Here is an 18,519-nt window from a genome sequence, read left to right as displayed (position 1 = left end):
GTGAATTTAACCTAGCAAAAAAAAGAAATACTTTATATTTGCATAAAAGTAAATGGTCGCATACTGTCTAAAGTACTCAACGTAATTTGTCGTGTTTATTTAACTTTTCGCTATGCTCCCTTTGGCTCTGCTTCTTATGTGTATTGTGGTAGCGTAATTGTGTAAAATAAATGTCACTGAGCAAAAAAAAAAAAAACACCGGAAGGAAACGCAAAAGTGCTTCATAAGCTACATCTATATATGTAAAAAATATCAGTCAATTGGTGAACAATTTGCAAATAAAGTTGGTAATCCTTTAGCTAAGGCCTTCTATAGTTTCGAGGTAGTAGAGTCCAGCCCGTGAATGCTATCACTCTTCACTTATTAGGGATCTGGCACTCTTCACGTATGTTGAATCGCGCACACTTCACTTGGTCCGAGATCGCGCACTCTTCACTTGGTTTGCATTGGTCAAGCGCCCGACCCATATAGTTTCAGGTTATAAAAAATTTAATAATCAGAAACCTTTCTTGTCTGGATCTTTAAATTCATGGGGTCACCGGTGACGCCTGGGGCTCTAAAGGGTTAAAGGTTAAACTTTGTGTTTGAATTGCAATTTTAGGCTGTTTTACCGATAAATGAGTCGTAACAGGGGAGGGGGCGTTTCAACACTTTTGGTATCATACAAAATAGAAACGCAGTTCTACTGGTATTCAGTTAGATAATTTGGCATCGAACTAGAATCAAGCTTGCATTTAAATCAATTACGTTTTTCAACTATAAAAAATTTCATCACGCTACAGCTACTTTGTAGCGTGGGCTTTTTTCGGGAAGCGTGAGAGTGCTGAATTGGGAAGTGATCGCCCAAGTGTTGTTGCATCAGAGTCTAGCAAGCACTTAAACGTATTCAAGGTAACTCTGTGCTTTTTCCAACAGGTGGAGACCATATTTTTTGTCTACCCAACATACTGGGGTCCGCATGTTTTATGCGAAGCCACATAAATCCCATAATCGCGACATGTTAGTTGTCGCCACAGCTTTGATTGTGTCGTTAGAGGTACAAAAGGAATATATGGTAGAACGCTAACCAAGCGTTACCTTTTTAGAGAAAGGCAGATTTTCCTTTTGAACGTCGATAATTTGTTGTTGCCTCGAAAGTTTCTCAGAGCGCAGTAGGTAAGATGTCAGCGCATTCGCAAAATATAGAAGTTCAGGCAACATTTACAACAAAGGTTTTAATTGATTTAATTCGGTTTATTTCGTTACAATTTCTTTCTTTGGAAACCCATGTTGTGATATTTTTGTAAACGGTGTGTTTCCATTTTGGGGTTTTGGGATTAAAGTGGTTTGGGTGTAAGACTTTTTAGAAAAATATCATCAACGCTACCAAGATATACTCACCGAGTACATGACTTTACTGTATATCAATAGTGCTGTACTAAATGACTGACTGCATTAACATGTCCAGACCAACATGCACGGTTTACAAATCAATCCACGCAGATACTAAAACGGGAGTAGTAGGAAACGAGCTGTGTTTTTTAGTCGAGCAACCTTTGTACGTGGTGTTGCAGAAAGCTTCACGCGCACATAAATAATTTTACTTGTAGGTTTGTCGCCCCAATCTTTGTTATCAGGTTTGGTGATGTCGAATTTATGCAGCACCAAACGGAAAAGTCTTCATGTTAATTACAACTAATCTTTACTTGTTCAGTGATCAGCATATATAAGCAAGTTACTGCGAAAAATGCAGATGTTAAGAAAAGACTTAAGATTTGTTTTTGGATCGTTGTTAATCCTGTTCGGTATTATATATGTGGTTTGGCAAAGCAACAAGTCTGGTAAGTTTCGTTCATTGATACGTGAATTTTGTGTATCATGTTGAGTTTTATTTTGGGCCAAGTTTATTTTACTTATCACCGAATGTCATTCATTTGTTGCTTGGTTGACTTCCAAGTCGATGGCAAACATAGTAAGTGTAAAGCTTTTGTCGGCCAACCGTCTGTATCGTTCGTAACTATTGACTCCTGGCGCACCCTCCCAAAACAATGCCGGGCGTCTTTTAAGTTGTGGCGGTCAAGCATAAAATAAATTTAAAATAATATTCCTTCTGTTGGTGCCACGTCGCAACGCTTTTCGTTTCCCATTTAACAAGACTTTTTGTTATATGACAAATCTGCTTTAATTAAGGAAGTTTTCCCACCCACTGCAAATTGCGAGATATTTATCGAAAATCTTGGTTTTCAATCTTTTTGCTGTGGTTCAGAAGTGTTGTAAACCTTGAAACATTCCATAAAATCCTTTTTCTGGCAAATCGTTTTCAGCTGTCTACAATTAAAGGTTTATTAAAAGCAATGATATGAAACAAAACCAAATTCAATTAAAATTTTCCCTCAGTGAGCACTTGGCTTGTTACCAATCCTATCAGGAATCGGGTGCAGTAGTTTTCCAATTACGAAATCTAGGGTTTCTGTGTTGTGGCAAAATAGAAAACAGATTATTTTAAAATCCTTGCGAAAAACGACAAATCACAACAAAAAGAAACGAAACAAAATCAGCCCAAGCAATTTAATCCTTTAGAGCCCAAGGGTATAAACAGAAAAATATTAATGTGCAGCGTTTTGTTGCGTTGTTTGGTCCAATAACACATTTCATAAAAAAATTATTAGATGTTTGACCGTTAACCCCCATTTTCTGGTGGGGTCACCTGTCATCCATGGGCTCTGGCGGATGACCAATGAAAAAAATTAACTTTCTTATTTTTTTGGAATCAGTGAAGCTATGCATTTCTTTGGTAGTACAAGTAACAACCTGAATGAAAGTTATTTTGTAGCGTGAGCTTTTTCCAGAAAGCGTGACAGTGCTGAATTGGGAAGTGATTGCAAAGTGTTTTTGCATCGGTGTCTAGCAAGCACTTAAACTTATTCAAAGTAACTCTGTGCGTATTCCAACGGGTGGAGATCACATACTTTGTCTACCCAACATACTGGGCTACGCATGTTTTATACCTGTGGTTCACAAAGTTGGCGCCAGCGCCCCCCTGGGGGCGTTTGCAATCGTACGGGGGGCGCTGGAGACCGAATGGGCGATAGAGGGGCGTTAGAAAGGAAATGACCGATTGGTGGGCGCTTGGTGACAGGGAAAATTTTCTCTTGTAGTGTAAGTCAGTGTTTCCCAACCGGTGGTACGCGTACCACTAGTAGTACGCGACCGCATTCCAGGTGGTACGTGAGCACCTTTCCGTAGTTTGCGTATAGTTTGAATTTAAAAAATCGTAACTGATGAAATTTTTGATAGGTTATCCCCTAGGTTACTTTGTTACTCCCAATAAGGTGGTACACGACGGAATTGTTTTACCTCCAAGTGGTACGCCACCATAAAAAGGTTGGAAATCACTGGCCCAAATGATTCAGTCCAATCTTTGTATGATTCATGCTACTTCAGAAAGGGCATTTCTCGCATGCTGAACTAGAAGTTTAACGTCACAACGAATTTTATTTATGCCACAATGTGTCATCAAAAAAGGCTAAATATTCAAATGAGACTTTTTGATGGTATGGTTTACTTCTTTTTAACTAAGGTTTGGTATTGGAATATTAGAAATCAAACGAAATTGGTGTCATACCACCAACCTCACCCGTCGCATTAATTGACAAGCAACAAATAAATTCGTTATGTGTTTTGGATGTTCTGTTTGGCGTTGTTAAATGACTAAGGTGTTTTGGGGGCGGGGCAAAAAAAAGTTTGAGAAACACTGTTTTATTCGAAGCCACATAAATCCCATAATCGCGACATGTTAATTGCTGACACAGCTTGATTGTGCATAGAACATAGGACGGTGGTCGCGTGAATCAGGGACTCATGGTTACTATGACCGCACACAGAGCGTAATGACCGCAAGGTGCCGATTGGCCTGTGTCCAAATGCTGAGTTTAATTGGCTTGCTGTATGTAGTGGCACAGTTTATTTAGTATTGTTGGTCATCTGCAGTAAACAGTCAAAGCATTGACTTGCAGTCCAAATTCTTTTGGCGAAGTACGTAGTGTTTTTGGAAATACTGCTGCCCAGATGAGTTCACACGGCCGTGGGTTTAAGTCCACAAACTCTTTGTAGTAATATGTAGATCGCCAAGTACACAAAGAATTTGTTCTCTATTCGCTTGAATAGGCACAGAGCTACCCAAAGTAAGATCCGCTGCAAAGCGTCTGTGGGAAAAACTCACGGATGAATGAACACAAGGAATATAGTGGGCCGCTAACCAAGCGATACCCTTTCAGAAAAAGACGGATAACTTTTTGCTTTTTATACGTCAATAATTTGTTGTTGCCTCGAAAGTTTCTCAGAGCGCAGTAGGTATAAGATGTCAGCGCATTCGCAAAATGTAGAAGTTCAGGCAACATTTACAACGAAGGTTTTAATTGATTTAATTCGGTTAATTTCGTCACAATTTCTTTCTTTGGAAACCCATGTTGTGATATTTTTGTGAAAGATGTTTTTCCATTTTGGGGTTTTGGGATAAAAGTGGTTTTGGGTCTAAGACTTGTTAGAAAAATATCATCAACGCTATCAAGATATACTCACCGAGTACATGACTTCATTGTGTATCAATAGTGCTGTACTAAATGACTGGCTGCATCAACATGTCCAGACCAACATACACGGTTTACGAATCAATCCACGCAGATACTAAAACGGGAGTAGTAGAAAACGAGCTGTGTTTTATAGTCCAGCAACCTTTGTACGTGGTGTTGCAGAAAGCTTCACGCGTACATAATGGGCTCTGGCGGATAACCAATGAAAAAAATTAACTTTCTTATTTTTTTGGAACTAGTGAAGCTATGCATTTCTTTAGTAGTACAAGTAACAACCTGAATGAAAGTTGTTACAGCGATAGTTGAAAACTTTTGCTGTTTAATGATTATTTATACCAATAAAATTTGAATAAACACAAATAGCTATATTACCGTGCACAAAACAAAAACCTGACCCGAAATCGAGATAATAGATGATGCACGTATTATTTCTAGTATCATGTGATGCTGTTATGTAATAATAATAATTAAAAAGCTTAAGCATGATTCAAAAAAATTCATCGTAATTGTCACCAATGCCCTATGTCATATACACGACCCCATGAAATTATAAGGTGTGCCGTTTCTTGAAAATACGTGCTACGAATACCTAACTTTTTTTATAGATACTATACAAGGCCTTAGCTAAAGGATTACCAACTTTATTTGCAAATTGTTCACCAATTGAATGGTATTTTTTACATATGTAGATGTAGCTTATAAAGTGTTACGACTTTTTTAATGGCAGTTATCACAGTGCCACACTGTAGCCACTCAAACATAGAATGAAAACCTACAATGAACGTTGAATCCTTTTCAAGTGACTCCATTAGTCACAAGCTTATATACTGTTCATGCGTCAACAACACATACACGTATGTACAAGATATAAAGACAATGTATGTAATAAAGCACTTTCGCGTTTTCTTCCGGTGTGCTTTCTGTGTCAGTCAAAAATGCTTTCTGTGTCAGTCAACATCTACAGGCTTTAAAATTTTATGTAGATCAGGGCAAAGGGGGGACTCTGGGCTTCAGGTACATAAAAATGAAAAATCAGAAACCTTTCTTGTCTGGTTCTTTAAATTCATGGGGTTACCGGTGACCCCTGGGGCTCTAAAGGGTTAAACGTTAAACTTTGTGTTTGAATTGCTATTTTAGGCTGTTTTACCGATAAAAGAGTCGAAGATTGTACTGAGACACAAGAATGGTGGTTCTCAAACGCTAATGTGATCACAAAAGGCACACGCTTGATGGAACGTGATTGGTATTGTCTGAACGGGCAGGTACCGATCGGTTTTGTCGTTGACGAGTTTTGTTGCCGTTAAGAAAACAGCAACGATATGCTGACTGCGTAACAGAGGAGGGGGTCGTTTCAACACTTTTGGTATCATACAAAGAAGAAACGCAGTTCTACTGGTATTCAGTTAGACAATTTGGCATCGAACTAGAATCAAGTAGATATTCTTATGTGGTATTGTTTGACGCAAAATGTGCTAAATGTGTTCTCCTAACTGTTCCCGAACCAACACCAAGCACATGTAACACAACACAGACCTATTCAATTAACAGAGTGGCTGCCGGAGCTTGTTCACTGGAGCGTTTCGAACGATGTACGTTCCATTGGCGTGAACTTTGCAGTTGCGTCAATTCGATGATAACCAAACTAGATACAAACCGAATAATATAAACCAGCACGGTGGAACTCATTATAAACAAGCAACTGCTTAGGAACCAATAGTCTGTGTGAAACAAACCGAAAAGAAAATATGACATGTTTAAAGCTACAGGTTCATGCAGGTCTAAACTGCCTGAAGGTGGTTTCCGCACAAAAATCACGTCACAGCTATTTTGTAGCGTGGGCTTTTTCCGGGAAGCTTGACAGAGCTGAATTGGGAAGTGATTGCCCAAGTGTTGTTGGATCGGTGTCTAGCAAGCACTTAAACTTATTCAAAGTAACTCTGTGCTTTTCCAACGGGTGGAGAACATATTCTTTGTTTACCCAACATACTGGGCTCCGCTTGTTTTATACGAAGCCACATAAATCCCATAATCGCGACATGTTAGTTGCTGCCACAGCTTGATTGTGCCGTCAAAGGTACATATAGAACGGTGGTCGCGTGAATCATGGACTCACGGTTACCATGACGGCACACAGAGCGTAATGACCGCAAGGTGCCGATTGGCGTGTGTCCAAATGCTGGGTTTAATTGGCTTGCTGTATGTAGTGGCACAGAGCTACCCAGAATAAGATCCGCTGCAAAGCGTCTGTGGTAAAAAATCACGGATGAATGAACACAAGGAATATGGTGGGCCGCTAACCAAGCGATACCCTTTGGCGTATAGAATGACGATAAAAGCGCTCCACCAGGCCGTTCGCTTGTGGGTAAAAAGCTGTCGTGCGGTGAAGACAGATACCCAGCAGTTGACCACTAGTTATCCATGGTTGGGACGTGAACTGAGGGCCACGTTCTGACGAAACGTTACTGGGAATGCCGAACCTCGCAACCCAATGAAAAACAAAAGCACGTGCACAAGTGATGGTGGTGGCGTCATCGATTGGTATCGCTTTCGGCCATCGGATGAAGCGGTCGACCATAGTTAATAAATACCTTTGACCTCGACAAGGTTGAAGAAGGCCAACGGTGTCGATGTTTGTGTGTTGAAAACGAGATGTCGAAGGGCTGTACTCGGCAAATGAAGCCCGAACATGGCTGCTGAACCCTGGCGCGCTGGCAAGCTACACATTGGTTGGCCCACAACGCTACTTGCTTCTTTAACTCATGCCTAACAAATTTGGAGGCAACAAGGTTCTTCGTGGTGCGAATGGACGGGTGGGACAACCCGTAAACGGCATCGAACACCTTCTTTTGCCAAGACGAGGAAACGACGGGTCGAAGTCTTCCAAGGGATGTGTCACACAGCAGCGTGGTTCCTGAATTGCCAACCGGGAGGTCTTGCAGAGGCATCCCGGTAATTGCTGTGCGATAAGACTGCACTTCATCCGTTTGCTGCGCGTGTGCCAGAGCCTCGCAATCAAGGTCGAACAGAGGCACCCGTAGGGCACTCAAGAGAGACCTGGAAAGTGCGTCCGCGAGAGCATTCGAATTGCCGCTAATGTGCCGGACATGGGTAGTGAACTCTGAAATAGAAGAAAGTTGACGCTGCTGGCGAGCAGACCAAGGGTCGGCAGTCTTCTTGAATGCGAAAGTAAGGGGTTTGTGGTCGGTGTACGCAGTAAACTCGCGCCCTTGCAGAAAATAGCGGAAGTGCCTAATGGCCAGGTGCAGCGCAAGAAGCTCGCGGTCAAAGGCGCTGTACTTCGTTTCCGACTCTCAACTGACGGCTGAAGAAAGCAAGAGGGACCCAATGACCTTCGAAAAATTGTTCAAGGACCGCACCCACAACGCTTGCACAGGCACCTGTCGTGAGTGCGAGGCTTGCCACTGTGGATGCAAAAGTGTAGCATTGGCCAGCGCGTCTTTAGCCTTATCGAAAGCCCTCTGCAGGTCGACCGACCACACCAGTTGTTTAGGTTTGCCCGCTAAAGCACCATAGAGCGGTTTCATAATATTGGCAATATTGGGCACAAACCTGTTGTAGAAATTGACCATCCCTGAACACTCCTGTAAACCTTTGATGGTTGTCGGCACAGGGAAGTTCCTCACAGCGTCAACTTTGCTGGACAGGGGTTTGATACCGCATTGGTCAACGAAATGCCAAAGAAACTCGATGCTGCTTTTCTATCTTTGAAAAGAAGGAACCAGCCGCGAGATGCGCGGTGAAATCATGGATATGCCGGGTGGAATATCGAATGGCCTGTGTGGCGTCGTTAAGGCGACCATAATCGCCGCAAGGGCGCCACCCACCGGAAGGCTTTTTCTCCATGTGAAGAGGGGATGCCCAAGGGCTGGCTGATCGGCACACTATGCCCAAATCCAGCATCTTTTGAAACTCGGCTTTAGCCAACACTAACTTTTCAGGCGAGAGGCGCCTGACTCGCCAATGTACAGGTCGGCCATCAGTTACTATGTGGTGCTTAACACCATGCTTGGGCAAAGAATCACAAAATCTAGGAAAACTTCTTGGAAACTTCTCCATCAACTTCTCGTGGGGGCAAAGCACGGAATTGAGAGTGCGATGTTGTGGTGGTTGGCGTAGAGACGTTTTCAAGGGGTAGCTTGCGAACACCTCTGAGTGAACTAGACGTTTTCTGTCAACGTCGAAAAGCAGGCGATCAGCGAAAGTCAGCACCGAGCAGTGGGCGTGAGACATCGGCCAACACGAACTTCCATTTGTAAACACCGGAGGGGATGGGCAATTGAACAACTTCGTAGCCGTAAATGGCTATGAAGCTTCCATTAGCGGCCTTGAGAACCCTTGGGTATGGTGCGACGTTCGAAGACAGTGGGGGGAAGTGCGCTTACTTCAGCACCAGTGTCAACCACAAAGTTGCTGCCGAAAAACTTTGTCCCAAAGGAAGAACAGGCTTAAAGAGTCGCTGGTTGCCCCAGCCATTACGGGCAACCGTCGTTGTTTTTTCCTTGATAAGAGCAGGAGGCGCGCGTCTGCTCCAAAGCGCCTGTGATAGAAGCACATGCTTGAGGGCTTTGCAATGCGGCGTGGAGCTGACCGAGTGCTTAGCTCCTTGCTGACAGCAAATTCCGCCCTGTTATTGTAAGAAATCCATGATAAATCCGCCCGTTGGGCAAGCTGCCGCGGATCTGCAGTATCTTCACGGGCCAAAACCACCCTAATATCTTCCGACATGTGCTGCAGGAACCAGTGATGAAAAAGAAAGCAAGCGTGGTGGTCACCTAGCAAGGCAAGCATTTCGTCCATGAAACCGACGGTTTCTTGTCACCTAACGGTGGCATGTTCAGGAGACGGGCCGCACGTTCTTGCGGGGAAAGAGCAAATGATTGCAGCAAGCGCCTTCGAATGGCTTGGAACTTGTTTTCGGCGGTCGTTCAAGCAAGATAATAAGTCGCGCTGCTGTGGCCTGGCCCAAGGCCGAAATCACGTGAAAGTACTTTGTTTCATCTGCTGTGATCTTCTTTAGCGCAAACTGCGCCTCAGCTTGTTGCAACCAAACATGTGGCTGGGTTGGCCAAAACGTGGGCAGCTAAAGTGCGACAGCGTGTTCCGTTTCCATGACCTCCAAATAACGTTTTTGGAGCCTCGGGATCACCAGGAATGCGGTTGATGCTTTATTGTGAGAGTTGTGCAGAGTCAGAATAACGAGCAACACCAAAAACACGAGTATATAAGGTGGCAACCGCGAAACGAGAAAAAGGCAATAGCACGCTTTAATGCACAGGCGAACACTACAGTTCGGTCGCCAAAACGTATCAACAACGCATAAACAATCGTCAATTGTCTTTAACTTCAACAATGCACATTCTTCTGTCGTACAAGACTGTTTTTATTGGTTAGCAACTGTACATCCCAGTCGACAAATATCAAGCTCCAAGTCCAGATCTACACAATGGCTAAACGACCATCAGCTAACATAAAAATTGATTCCTTTTTTGTTCCCATAAACAAAAGAGCAAATCAAGAAAGAAATTTCTCGCAAGCTAGTTCGTTGTCAGAGACCTCTAGTTCATGGGAAAGCAATAGGGAAACGACATCTTCTACTAAAGGTTACACAAGAAAATTTCAAATAAGTTGGATAGACGATCATTCTTGGATATCATACGATGATACCACAGGTCTTGCGAAGTGTTCTATTTGTAAGTGGGCATTTCAGTCTGGCAAGGTTTGACCCAAAACAAAAACCATTCTCATAAATAAAGATAAAGTGTTTTACAACTGGAAAAGGGGAAAATATGCGTTTGATAAGCATGCTGGCACAAAATACCATAAGGAATAACAGGAATCAAAATTGTTCAACTCTAGCTCACATGGGATTGAGATCGTTGAGGAAATAAGAAGGAACCAAAGCAAAACTGCTGCAGAGAACAGAAAAGTAGTGATGCACCGAAACAGCATTTTTTTATTCGGCCGGAACCGAATATTCGGCAACTTTTGCCGAATAAATTCGGCCGAATAAACCGAAACTAATTTTGGTATCTATCTCTTAATACGCAATGAATTTAAACAAAACATGTGCTGTATTGGATTTAATCCTATCATACAGCCTTTTGTGGGCACTTAAAAAATAACCTCGACTTCTGTACCAGCTGCTCAAAGTTGATTTACATCATTTCGGTGAAAATAAACAAATAAAACGAACACATGCGTGCAGTTTGAACAATGATTCCAATCGTTACATGCAGTAAAAAAGTTTCGGTTTCGGCCGAATTTTGCAAAAATATTCGGCCGAATTTTGCAAAAATATTCGGCCGAAACCGAATAATGATTAAAACCTTGGTTTCGGCCGAATAAATTCCGAAATTTCGGAGTATCCCTACAGAAAAGCGCTCGGAGCGATCTTCGATGTGATTACTGGTTAAGCGCGGCAGGGGCAAGTGTTAAGGGGTCACATGGATAAAAGTTCAAATCTAACTGTTTTAATGGATATCTTAAAGAAACACAGCTCACATGTCAACCCCTGGCTGAGTAGACCTCAACATACAAGTGGTTGAGCCACGACATCCAAAATGAAATTTTCCAACTTTGTGCCCATCAAGTGTTACGCAATGTGGTAGTTAGAGTGAAAGATGCAAAATTACAGTTTTATTGCAGACGAAACGACAGATGCGTCTTGTAAAGAACAACTGTTAATCTGTGTCCGTTATGTCGACTCAACGTTTTCTATTTTTGAAGATTTTCTTGGGTTTTACAACGTCGCAAAAACTGATGCAAAATCATTGTTTTCAGTCATAAAAACTGCCCTGTTGTCCTTAGATATAAATATTCAAGATTGCCGTGGACAGGCTTACGACGGCGCAGCAAATATGCGTGGCCATCTAAAAGGTCTTCAAATGCTGTTTAGAGAAGAGAACAGTCTTGCACCATATGTATACTGCGCAGGTCACCAACTGAATTTAGTTTAGTTTTAATGCAAACCACGATGGTATAAATGCATTAAATGCTGTAAGTGCTGCTGTGGTAAACTTTGTTAGAGGTTTGTTTGAGAATTTCACGCGTGGCAACGAGGAAGTTAAGTTAACTTCCAACTCGTTGGGTCTTGCGACTTCCAGCTCTCAATGCGTTTTTGGCAAACTACGAAAACATACTCGATTGGCTGCACGAAGTGAATTCGAATACCGAGACAGATAGTTTGACCAGAGAGAAAGCAAGAACCTATTTGTTGTCACTGGAATTTTTTTCCACGTACTTTATGATTCGCTTGCTTCAACGCTTGCTTTTATCGTATCATCCAGTACATGTTGCCATTCAAAGTAAAGACATGTCGACTGGAAAATGCATGACATTATTGGGTAACTTGGGTGACATTCTGTCAGCTGATGCAGCATCTACACCAAATGCCGAAGGGTTTTTTACAAGTACAAAGCAGGACCCAGATTTTTATGTTGGTATGTCAATTTAGACCGAGGTATGTCAATTTAGCGCGTACAAGCAACATAAAGGGTTAGGGAACTTTACGCCAGACAGCCTTCACAAATTGTTCTGTGATGATGACACTTTGCCTGTGATTCTTCCGAACACCGCAAAGCTTTTAAAATTATATCTAACGCTGCCCTGCACGTTCTGCGAGGCCGAACGGTCCTTTAGCACTTTGCGTCGATTGAAGATGTATCTTCGATGAACCATGACACAAAAACGCCCCAATCACGCGTGTTATATGTCGTCCCACAAGGAAATGGTTAATAATGTGGACAAAACAAAGCTAATCGCCGAATTTATTTCTGCTAACGTTGTCAGAAAAAACACTTTCGCTTGAATAGTGTACATCCCCTTGTGTGTGCTGTAAAAACCTTGTATGTTCTGTTTTGTTCTACGTTAATAAACTTGTTGTAGCCATTGATTCTGCTCAAAAAAAGCATGCAGCTGGGCAATCACCTACATACACTATCACTATTTACACCACATACGTTGACGTCATAAAAATTTTGCCTGCTGTGGCTTGGTGCAACGTTAACGTACCGTAGGTTAATACCATTTCACCAAACAACCTTATCTAGAAATAGTGCGGTGAAAACCCAGAGCGGTATAACAAAATTTAACATTGCAATTATTACAGCTGACATAAAGGAAATTCTCTCCAGCTACATCTCAAACACAAAATCTATGACCAGCACAACCACAAATATCGAAACAAAAGAAGAACAAACCGGCTCCATCCTTCCGGCTATTATTCCACGTAAGTTCGCTCCAAAGTGAAATCTCACGCCCAAAATACACGTTTTTTCAAAAATGTGCGACGTAACAGGTGTATGAAACATATTGTGTTGCTGTTGCTGCCAGGCATATAGTAATTGCATATAATCTGTTCTTCCGGGACAATTAAACGTACTTTTACTAGGACTCATCAGAGTAAAACAGGCGAAAACGTTAAATAGCAAGCGACACGTTGGTGAATAAAAGTATACCTTAAATTATGCCAGAAAAACAGATTCAATAAAGTATGAAACATAATTTAGAAATGAGTGATATTTACGACTTTTATGAAGTAAAATACCTAATGTGTGTATTGTATGTTTTAGCTGAAGAGAATTTAAAATTTGGGCCACCAGGTGAATCCCCACCGGAACAGGAGTTTGAACGCCTGTGGAATTACATTTACAAAATACAGGTTACCTTCTAACATACAATGTACAAATATTAAAAAATTCAGTCGCCCAAAATGGTGTCTTTTACAATTGTACCAGTTTATCAAGATACCAGTTTTCACCTTTTTGCTTTCGTACACTTAAAGCTTCCCTGAAATTTCCTCGTACCCGTAGTCCACAATGGTCGACGGGGATAAATTAGATCGTAATAATGGGAAATAATCTTATTGTATTCATAACTCGTGTGTTGAATGCATAGATTAAAACTTTAAGTTCACCAATATTTATAGGATACCAACAATTAGTTAATTTACTAAATGGCCATTAACTTGACATCGCAACTCGTATCCCCTGCATTGATGCTTTGCCCCTGGTTAAGAACCCCTATAGACTATATCGTTTGAAATGATGTACTCTGTATTAGTATCAGTGCCAGAAAATGGAAACACTTGGTGGCAGGAGTTACGGCGATGGCGACGGAGCATATCCTCTTTGTATTGAGCCACAATTTTGGAAGGGAAAAACAGATGATTACCAATGTTTGCTTTACTCATTCGGTGTGGGAGGGGATTTTAGTTTTGATGACTTAATGGCGAAGAAAGGATGCGAAGTTCACGCATTTGATCCAAGTACGGATTTGACGTTGTTTGTTCGACCCAGCAAGCTGTTATTCGGAAAGTTTAATTTGTTTGGCCGCACGAAACTTTACCAGAATGTATTTCGTGTTGGGCAAAAGTTGATTAAAAAAGTTAAAGATATTTAAAATATGTACATTGGCACATGACATACATTTCCTGCAGCAACCGACCTCGCTGATGGATTTAAACGGGAATCTGGTGTATTGTTTCATAAAATTGGAATCGGTTCCAAGGACGAAGAGAAAGATTCTCACGGATGGAAAATGCGAACTTTGCGTATGGAGTAGTTTGGTTAAATTTATAATTTCCTGTTAGTGTAATGTATATTTGTGTTCAGGCACTATCCTCAAGGAGCTTGGTCACAGCGGAAGGTACTTGGATTATTTGAAGGTGGATATTGACAGTCCCGGAGGAGGTGGATTTGAAGATGAGGTATTTTTCGTATCTTATTTCTATTGTTTGCAGAGTCACAATTTTGTGTGAATTGCAGGTCATACAAGAAATGCTTGACACCGGCCTCTTCAAGTGTGTCAGGCAGTTTGCTCTTGAAATTCACCTGCCCGGACCCATAGTCAATCCCAAGTGGTTGAAGCGTTGCAGATTGTTTTACAGCCAGTTGACGCAGTTGAATGATCGCAAATATCGCCTGTTTCAGACCACCGACAACGTACGGGCCGAAAAGATCCTGCGAAAGAATCCGAATTTCTCTCAAAGTGAAAAAAAGGGAAGAATGGTGAAGGAAGGGGGAACTGTTTTGTGGGAAGTCGCTTTCGTTAACTTCGAACCCGAGGCTTGTCATCCCTGAACAGCAAAATTGTGACAATGTCACACATGTTAGACAATAATTTTTTGTAAGTTGAACTTAATGCAATTATTACAGAAAATAGGTGCTGATGTTGAAAACTTACAAGGCTTGCTTATCAAGCTTTGGAGGAAATTGCCTGCCAGCATTTAAAATAAAACTTAATCCCGCCTTCAAAGCATTAAAATTTCTCAATTTTGACACGCACTGAGCTGATAACAAGATGCGTGAAATTGTATTTAGTATTTTATGATGTTTTTGTGTAACACATAACGCAAAGGAAATTTAATTTCCTGACAAAGTTCAGTTGATAGCAACCGAAACGTTTACATTGGTTTACTGCATATTTTCCTGCCAGAAGAACTCTTATAAGTACTGGCAGCTTCAGTAGCAAATTGTACGACTTATTTCAGTTCAATCGGAAGCTAGTAGCGTATTTATATCAAGCCTAAAAACTGTTTGACATTTGCCTATTCAAATTTTCACACCTTTTCCTGATGTGTGTGTGTATGCAATGCAATATTCCATGCATATTATGCTTTTGTGGTTGCAGATGTTTATAGTTACAAAGTATACACAGCAGCCTATGAATTACTCAATTTCCACCATAGATTTAATTATAAAACTTAACTAAATTGCAACGGACAGAACAGAGCATGATTTCTTTGGGTTTTCTTGGCTCGTTCATGCGTGTAAAGGTGTAAATAAACAAAATGCGATACAAAAAAACAATCGCAAGACGGTCAAAGAAAAAAGGCAAATGAAACGAAAAACTGTCGTCAGTTGACAATGAAACACCAAGTCGCATGGTTTGTGCCAAAAAGCATCAGTGAAACTGTGTAACCACGTGTTGAGAATAATGTAGAGCAAGCAGAATAACTTAACTGAGAACATTTGAGTTGAAAATGGCGAGGACGTGGAAACATTTGATTGGGCCAGAACCCAATACAACACCACAAAACTAATTAACAATAAAAATCGTAAATTACATTACTTGCTAGAAGAGAAGCATCCTACTTCACATATCAAAAAACAAGGGGAAACGAACATAATTAACTTATCTGGCAGAACCTAAGCAGTGGTCAAACATCGCTTCTGCGAAGAGGCCTCAACTTTTGTCCATCGGCAACGTTAGACAGAATTAAAGTGTGCGCAGATGTAGAGGCGTTCTTTCGCCGAATGCGCTTGGCACAATATTTCCATGGCAAGGAAACCAACACACAGGAAAGCTACAAGGGCAAGGTGAACTCTTAGCTAAATTTTTCGTGTTTTCGCAATCGTGTTAAGGCAGAAATTCTTAACCATAAACGCATGCAACTATCGACCAAACTTGTCACGAGAAGAATCAGAAGCTGTCCACCAACTAAGAGTGTGAAAATTTTGTTATCAAACCTGCTGATAAGGGAGGCGCCATAGTTGTTATGAACGCCGAAGCTTGCACACAAGAAGATCGTCGTCGGCTAGATAACGTGGAATATTACCAGAAGCTGGAAACGGACCCAACTGACAAGTTCTGGAGGGAACTGATGAAGTTGATGAAATCGTTTCCGGAAATTGTGAGAAACGAGATTGCGTCTCTAGTTCCTGAAGAAGATACACTAGGCTTCTTTTACTTGCTACTCAAGGGGCACAAAGCCAACAATCCTGGACGCCCAATTATAAGCGGTTTAGAAACGCTCACGGAAAGAATATCCGGGTACGTTAAAAGAATTTTGAAGCCACACGCTCAATCCGCGAAAAGGCACATTTAAGGCACAAGGGATTTCATGAAGCACTTGTCAACCATTACAAATCTTCCATTCAACGCTTTATTGCCATACAGCAACATTGACCACGAGCGTGGACTAAAGGCTATACAAGAGGCACTCCCTGATGAAGATTCCCAGTCCAAACCGGCCCTATATCCCGATTTATTCTTGAACACAACAATTTCCAATTCGACAGCGACAATTATATCCAAATTAAAGGTACGGCGATGAGTACTCGCTTGGCACCACAATACAACCATACGAGTCATTGATAACAATCTGCCACCGCATTATCGATGACATTTTCTTGGTTTAGTCTGCGGGAGAACAACCCCTTTAGCTATTTGTGCAGGAATTCAACCAAGTGACCCGAACATACGGTTCACGGTGGAGTGGTCTGACACATGTGTCCACTTCCTGGATGTAACAGTCACATTGCAAAACGGTGAACTCTTTACCTCCATCTACCGTAAACCGACGGATCGAGGTGCGTATCTACACCCTTCTAGTGTCCACACCAGACATGTGTATCGATTCATAATGCATTCCCAAACACTGCGACACAGACGGATATGTTCCCGTTACGACGACTGCAACACATGTTTGTGTGCTTTGTGGGATATATTTTGGCGAATGGCTGCCAGGCCAGCTTGGTAGAAAAAAATGAATGAGCAGAAAAGATCTCAAAAGACCGTCTTCTCCAATACAACGACCAAAGGTAGAACCCAACACGCATACCACCTACAACAATTCGATTGGCCTGATCGAAAAGATCACAAGAGACGTGCAACCCATTATTCATCAAGATAAAGCAGTAAGTAACGTGTTCCCACACTTACCAATAATAGCCTATTGACAACCTCCTAATCTTAAGAAACTTTTAACTTCCTCCACACTGACGGCAACCAAACAACAGTTATGAACTCGTCCTTGCGAAGGCACCAACTGCTCTCTGTGCAAATTGATCAACCTAGTGAACCACATTACAACAAAGAATAAAGGGAAAACATGCACCAAAGGGATCATTCAGCTGCAAATCGACCAACGTGGTATAGGCCATAGCTCTGTACATTGGACAAACGCTGCGAAGGTGAATGAAAGGCCACAACGCCACATTGATCGCACATGCTTCGGGAACGATGCCGCAACACCACGATGCCAACTAACGACAGCTTATCGTTTTATAGTGCGCTTGTTTTTTTCTATCGCATCGTGTTTATTTACACCTGATGAAGAGAGAGGTACTCGCGAAATCTAGTGTACATTTTTCAATACAAAAGTCAGTCTTCTTAAAGAGTGCCAAATCAAGAGAATTCAGAACATAAATATGGTAATTACCGCTAAATCGTAACCAACTCGTATGTTTTACAGCTGCAAATTTAGTGTAATTATAGGATTTGATGCAATCCTTGATACAATGTAGAGTAGTTTTTTTAAAGGTTTTTGTTGAAACAAGTCCGGAAAATGAGGGGAATTAAATCACAACATTGAAAGCAAAATCACAACACATGCGGTTTTGAAAGCAAAATATTATTTTTTTCTCTTTTCGCCCGCCTTGGCATTAAATCTGGCAAACAAAACGTGAACGGAAGACACATGATGTAATTACTTTTGGCATTTTGTCCATCAATTGATTTGTGGAAAACAAAAGTGACAAAAATCAAAATTTATTCAAAATTCGGATGAAAATCAAATCAAAATTATGATCGAATTCAGTGCGTTTTTTATCTTCTTGTAGCACAATTTCTTAGTTAGGTTTCATAAAATTTGCTTTTACCAAGAAATGGTATAGCACATTTAATAGTCTGTTCAGAAAACAGAAACATGGTATAGCACATGTTGTGGCACTAAGTTGTGAGAAACTATATTGCAGTGTGTGCAATTTGAACTTAACTTTGTATGCGAGGTAAGCAAACGTTGGTTTACAGATTTCGTTTAGCAAGGGTCTTCTCTGCTGTGGAACGTGGTGATAATTTTAAATCTTGTTGTAAGGAACCGGCAGACTGTGTGTTGTTGTCATAAACATTTGGCCGCAATTTACCACTCTGGGACATTCTAAAAGAAGCAGTTATTAGATGTATTAAATGGAGCCGCCCCAAAAAT

At 41.3% G+C, this 18,519-nt stretch overlaps 1 protein-coding gene and 1 pseudogene across 1 annotated transcript; one reads left to right on the top strand and one right to left on the bottom strand.

Moving 5' to 3' along the window:
• The first annotated feature begins 1,697 nt into the window (after positions 1 to 1,697).
• On the top strand, positions 1,698 to 15,382 carry LOC145905614 (putative methyltransferase-like protein 24). Its single transcript, XM_082992860.1, has 7 exons — positions 1,698 to 1,820; positions 12,700 to 12,819; positions 13,163 to 13,251; positions 13,653 to 13,857; positions 14,029 to 14,142; positions 14,204 to 14,298; positions 14,357 to 15,382. Exons 1-7 carry the CDS (start codon positions 1,727 to 1,729, stop codon positions 14,669 to 14,671), a joined length of 1,032 nt encoding a protein of 343 aa, XP_082848986.1. The 5' UTR covers positions 1,698 to 1,726; the 3' UTR covers positions 14,672 to 15,382.
• On the bottom strand, positions 8,107 to 9,702 carry LOC145906276 (uncharacterized; annotated as a pseudogene).
• Positions 15,383 to 18,519: the final 3,137 nt, after the last annotated feature.

The sequence above is a fragment of the Ascidia mentula genome, chromosome 6, assembly GCF_947561715.1.
Source record: "Ascidia mentula chromosome 6, kaAscMent1.1, whole genome shotgun sequence".
NCBI lineage: Eukaryota > Metazoa > Chordata > Ascidiacea > Phlebobranchia > Ascidiidae > Ascidia > Ascidia mentula.
This window is presented reverse-complemented; position numbering and strand designations above follow the sequence as displayed.

Bases quoted from the DNA above. Each gene is read 5' to 3' on its own strand.
- LOC145905614 (XM_082992860.1), top strand. From the start codon at position 1,727: ATGCAGATGTTAAGAAAAGACTTAAGATTTGTTTTTGGATCGTTGTTA. The intron at 13,252-13,652 runs GTTACCTTCTAA...ACTCTGTATTAG, and splicing joins ATTACATTTACAAAATACAG to TATCAGTGCCAGAAAATGGA. The intron at 14,143-14,203 runs GTATGGAGTAGT...ATTTGTGTTCAG, and splicing joins ATGGAAAATGCGAACTTTGC to GCACTATCCTCAAGGAGCTT.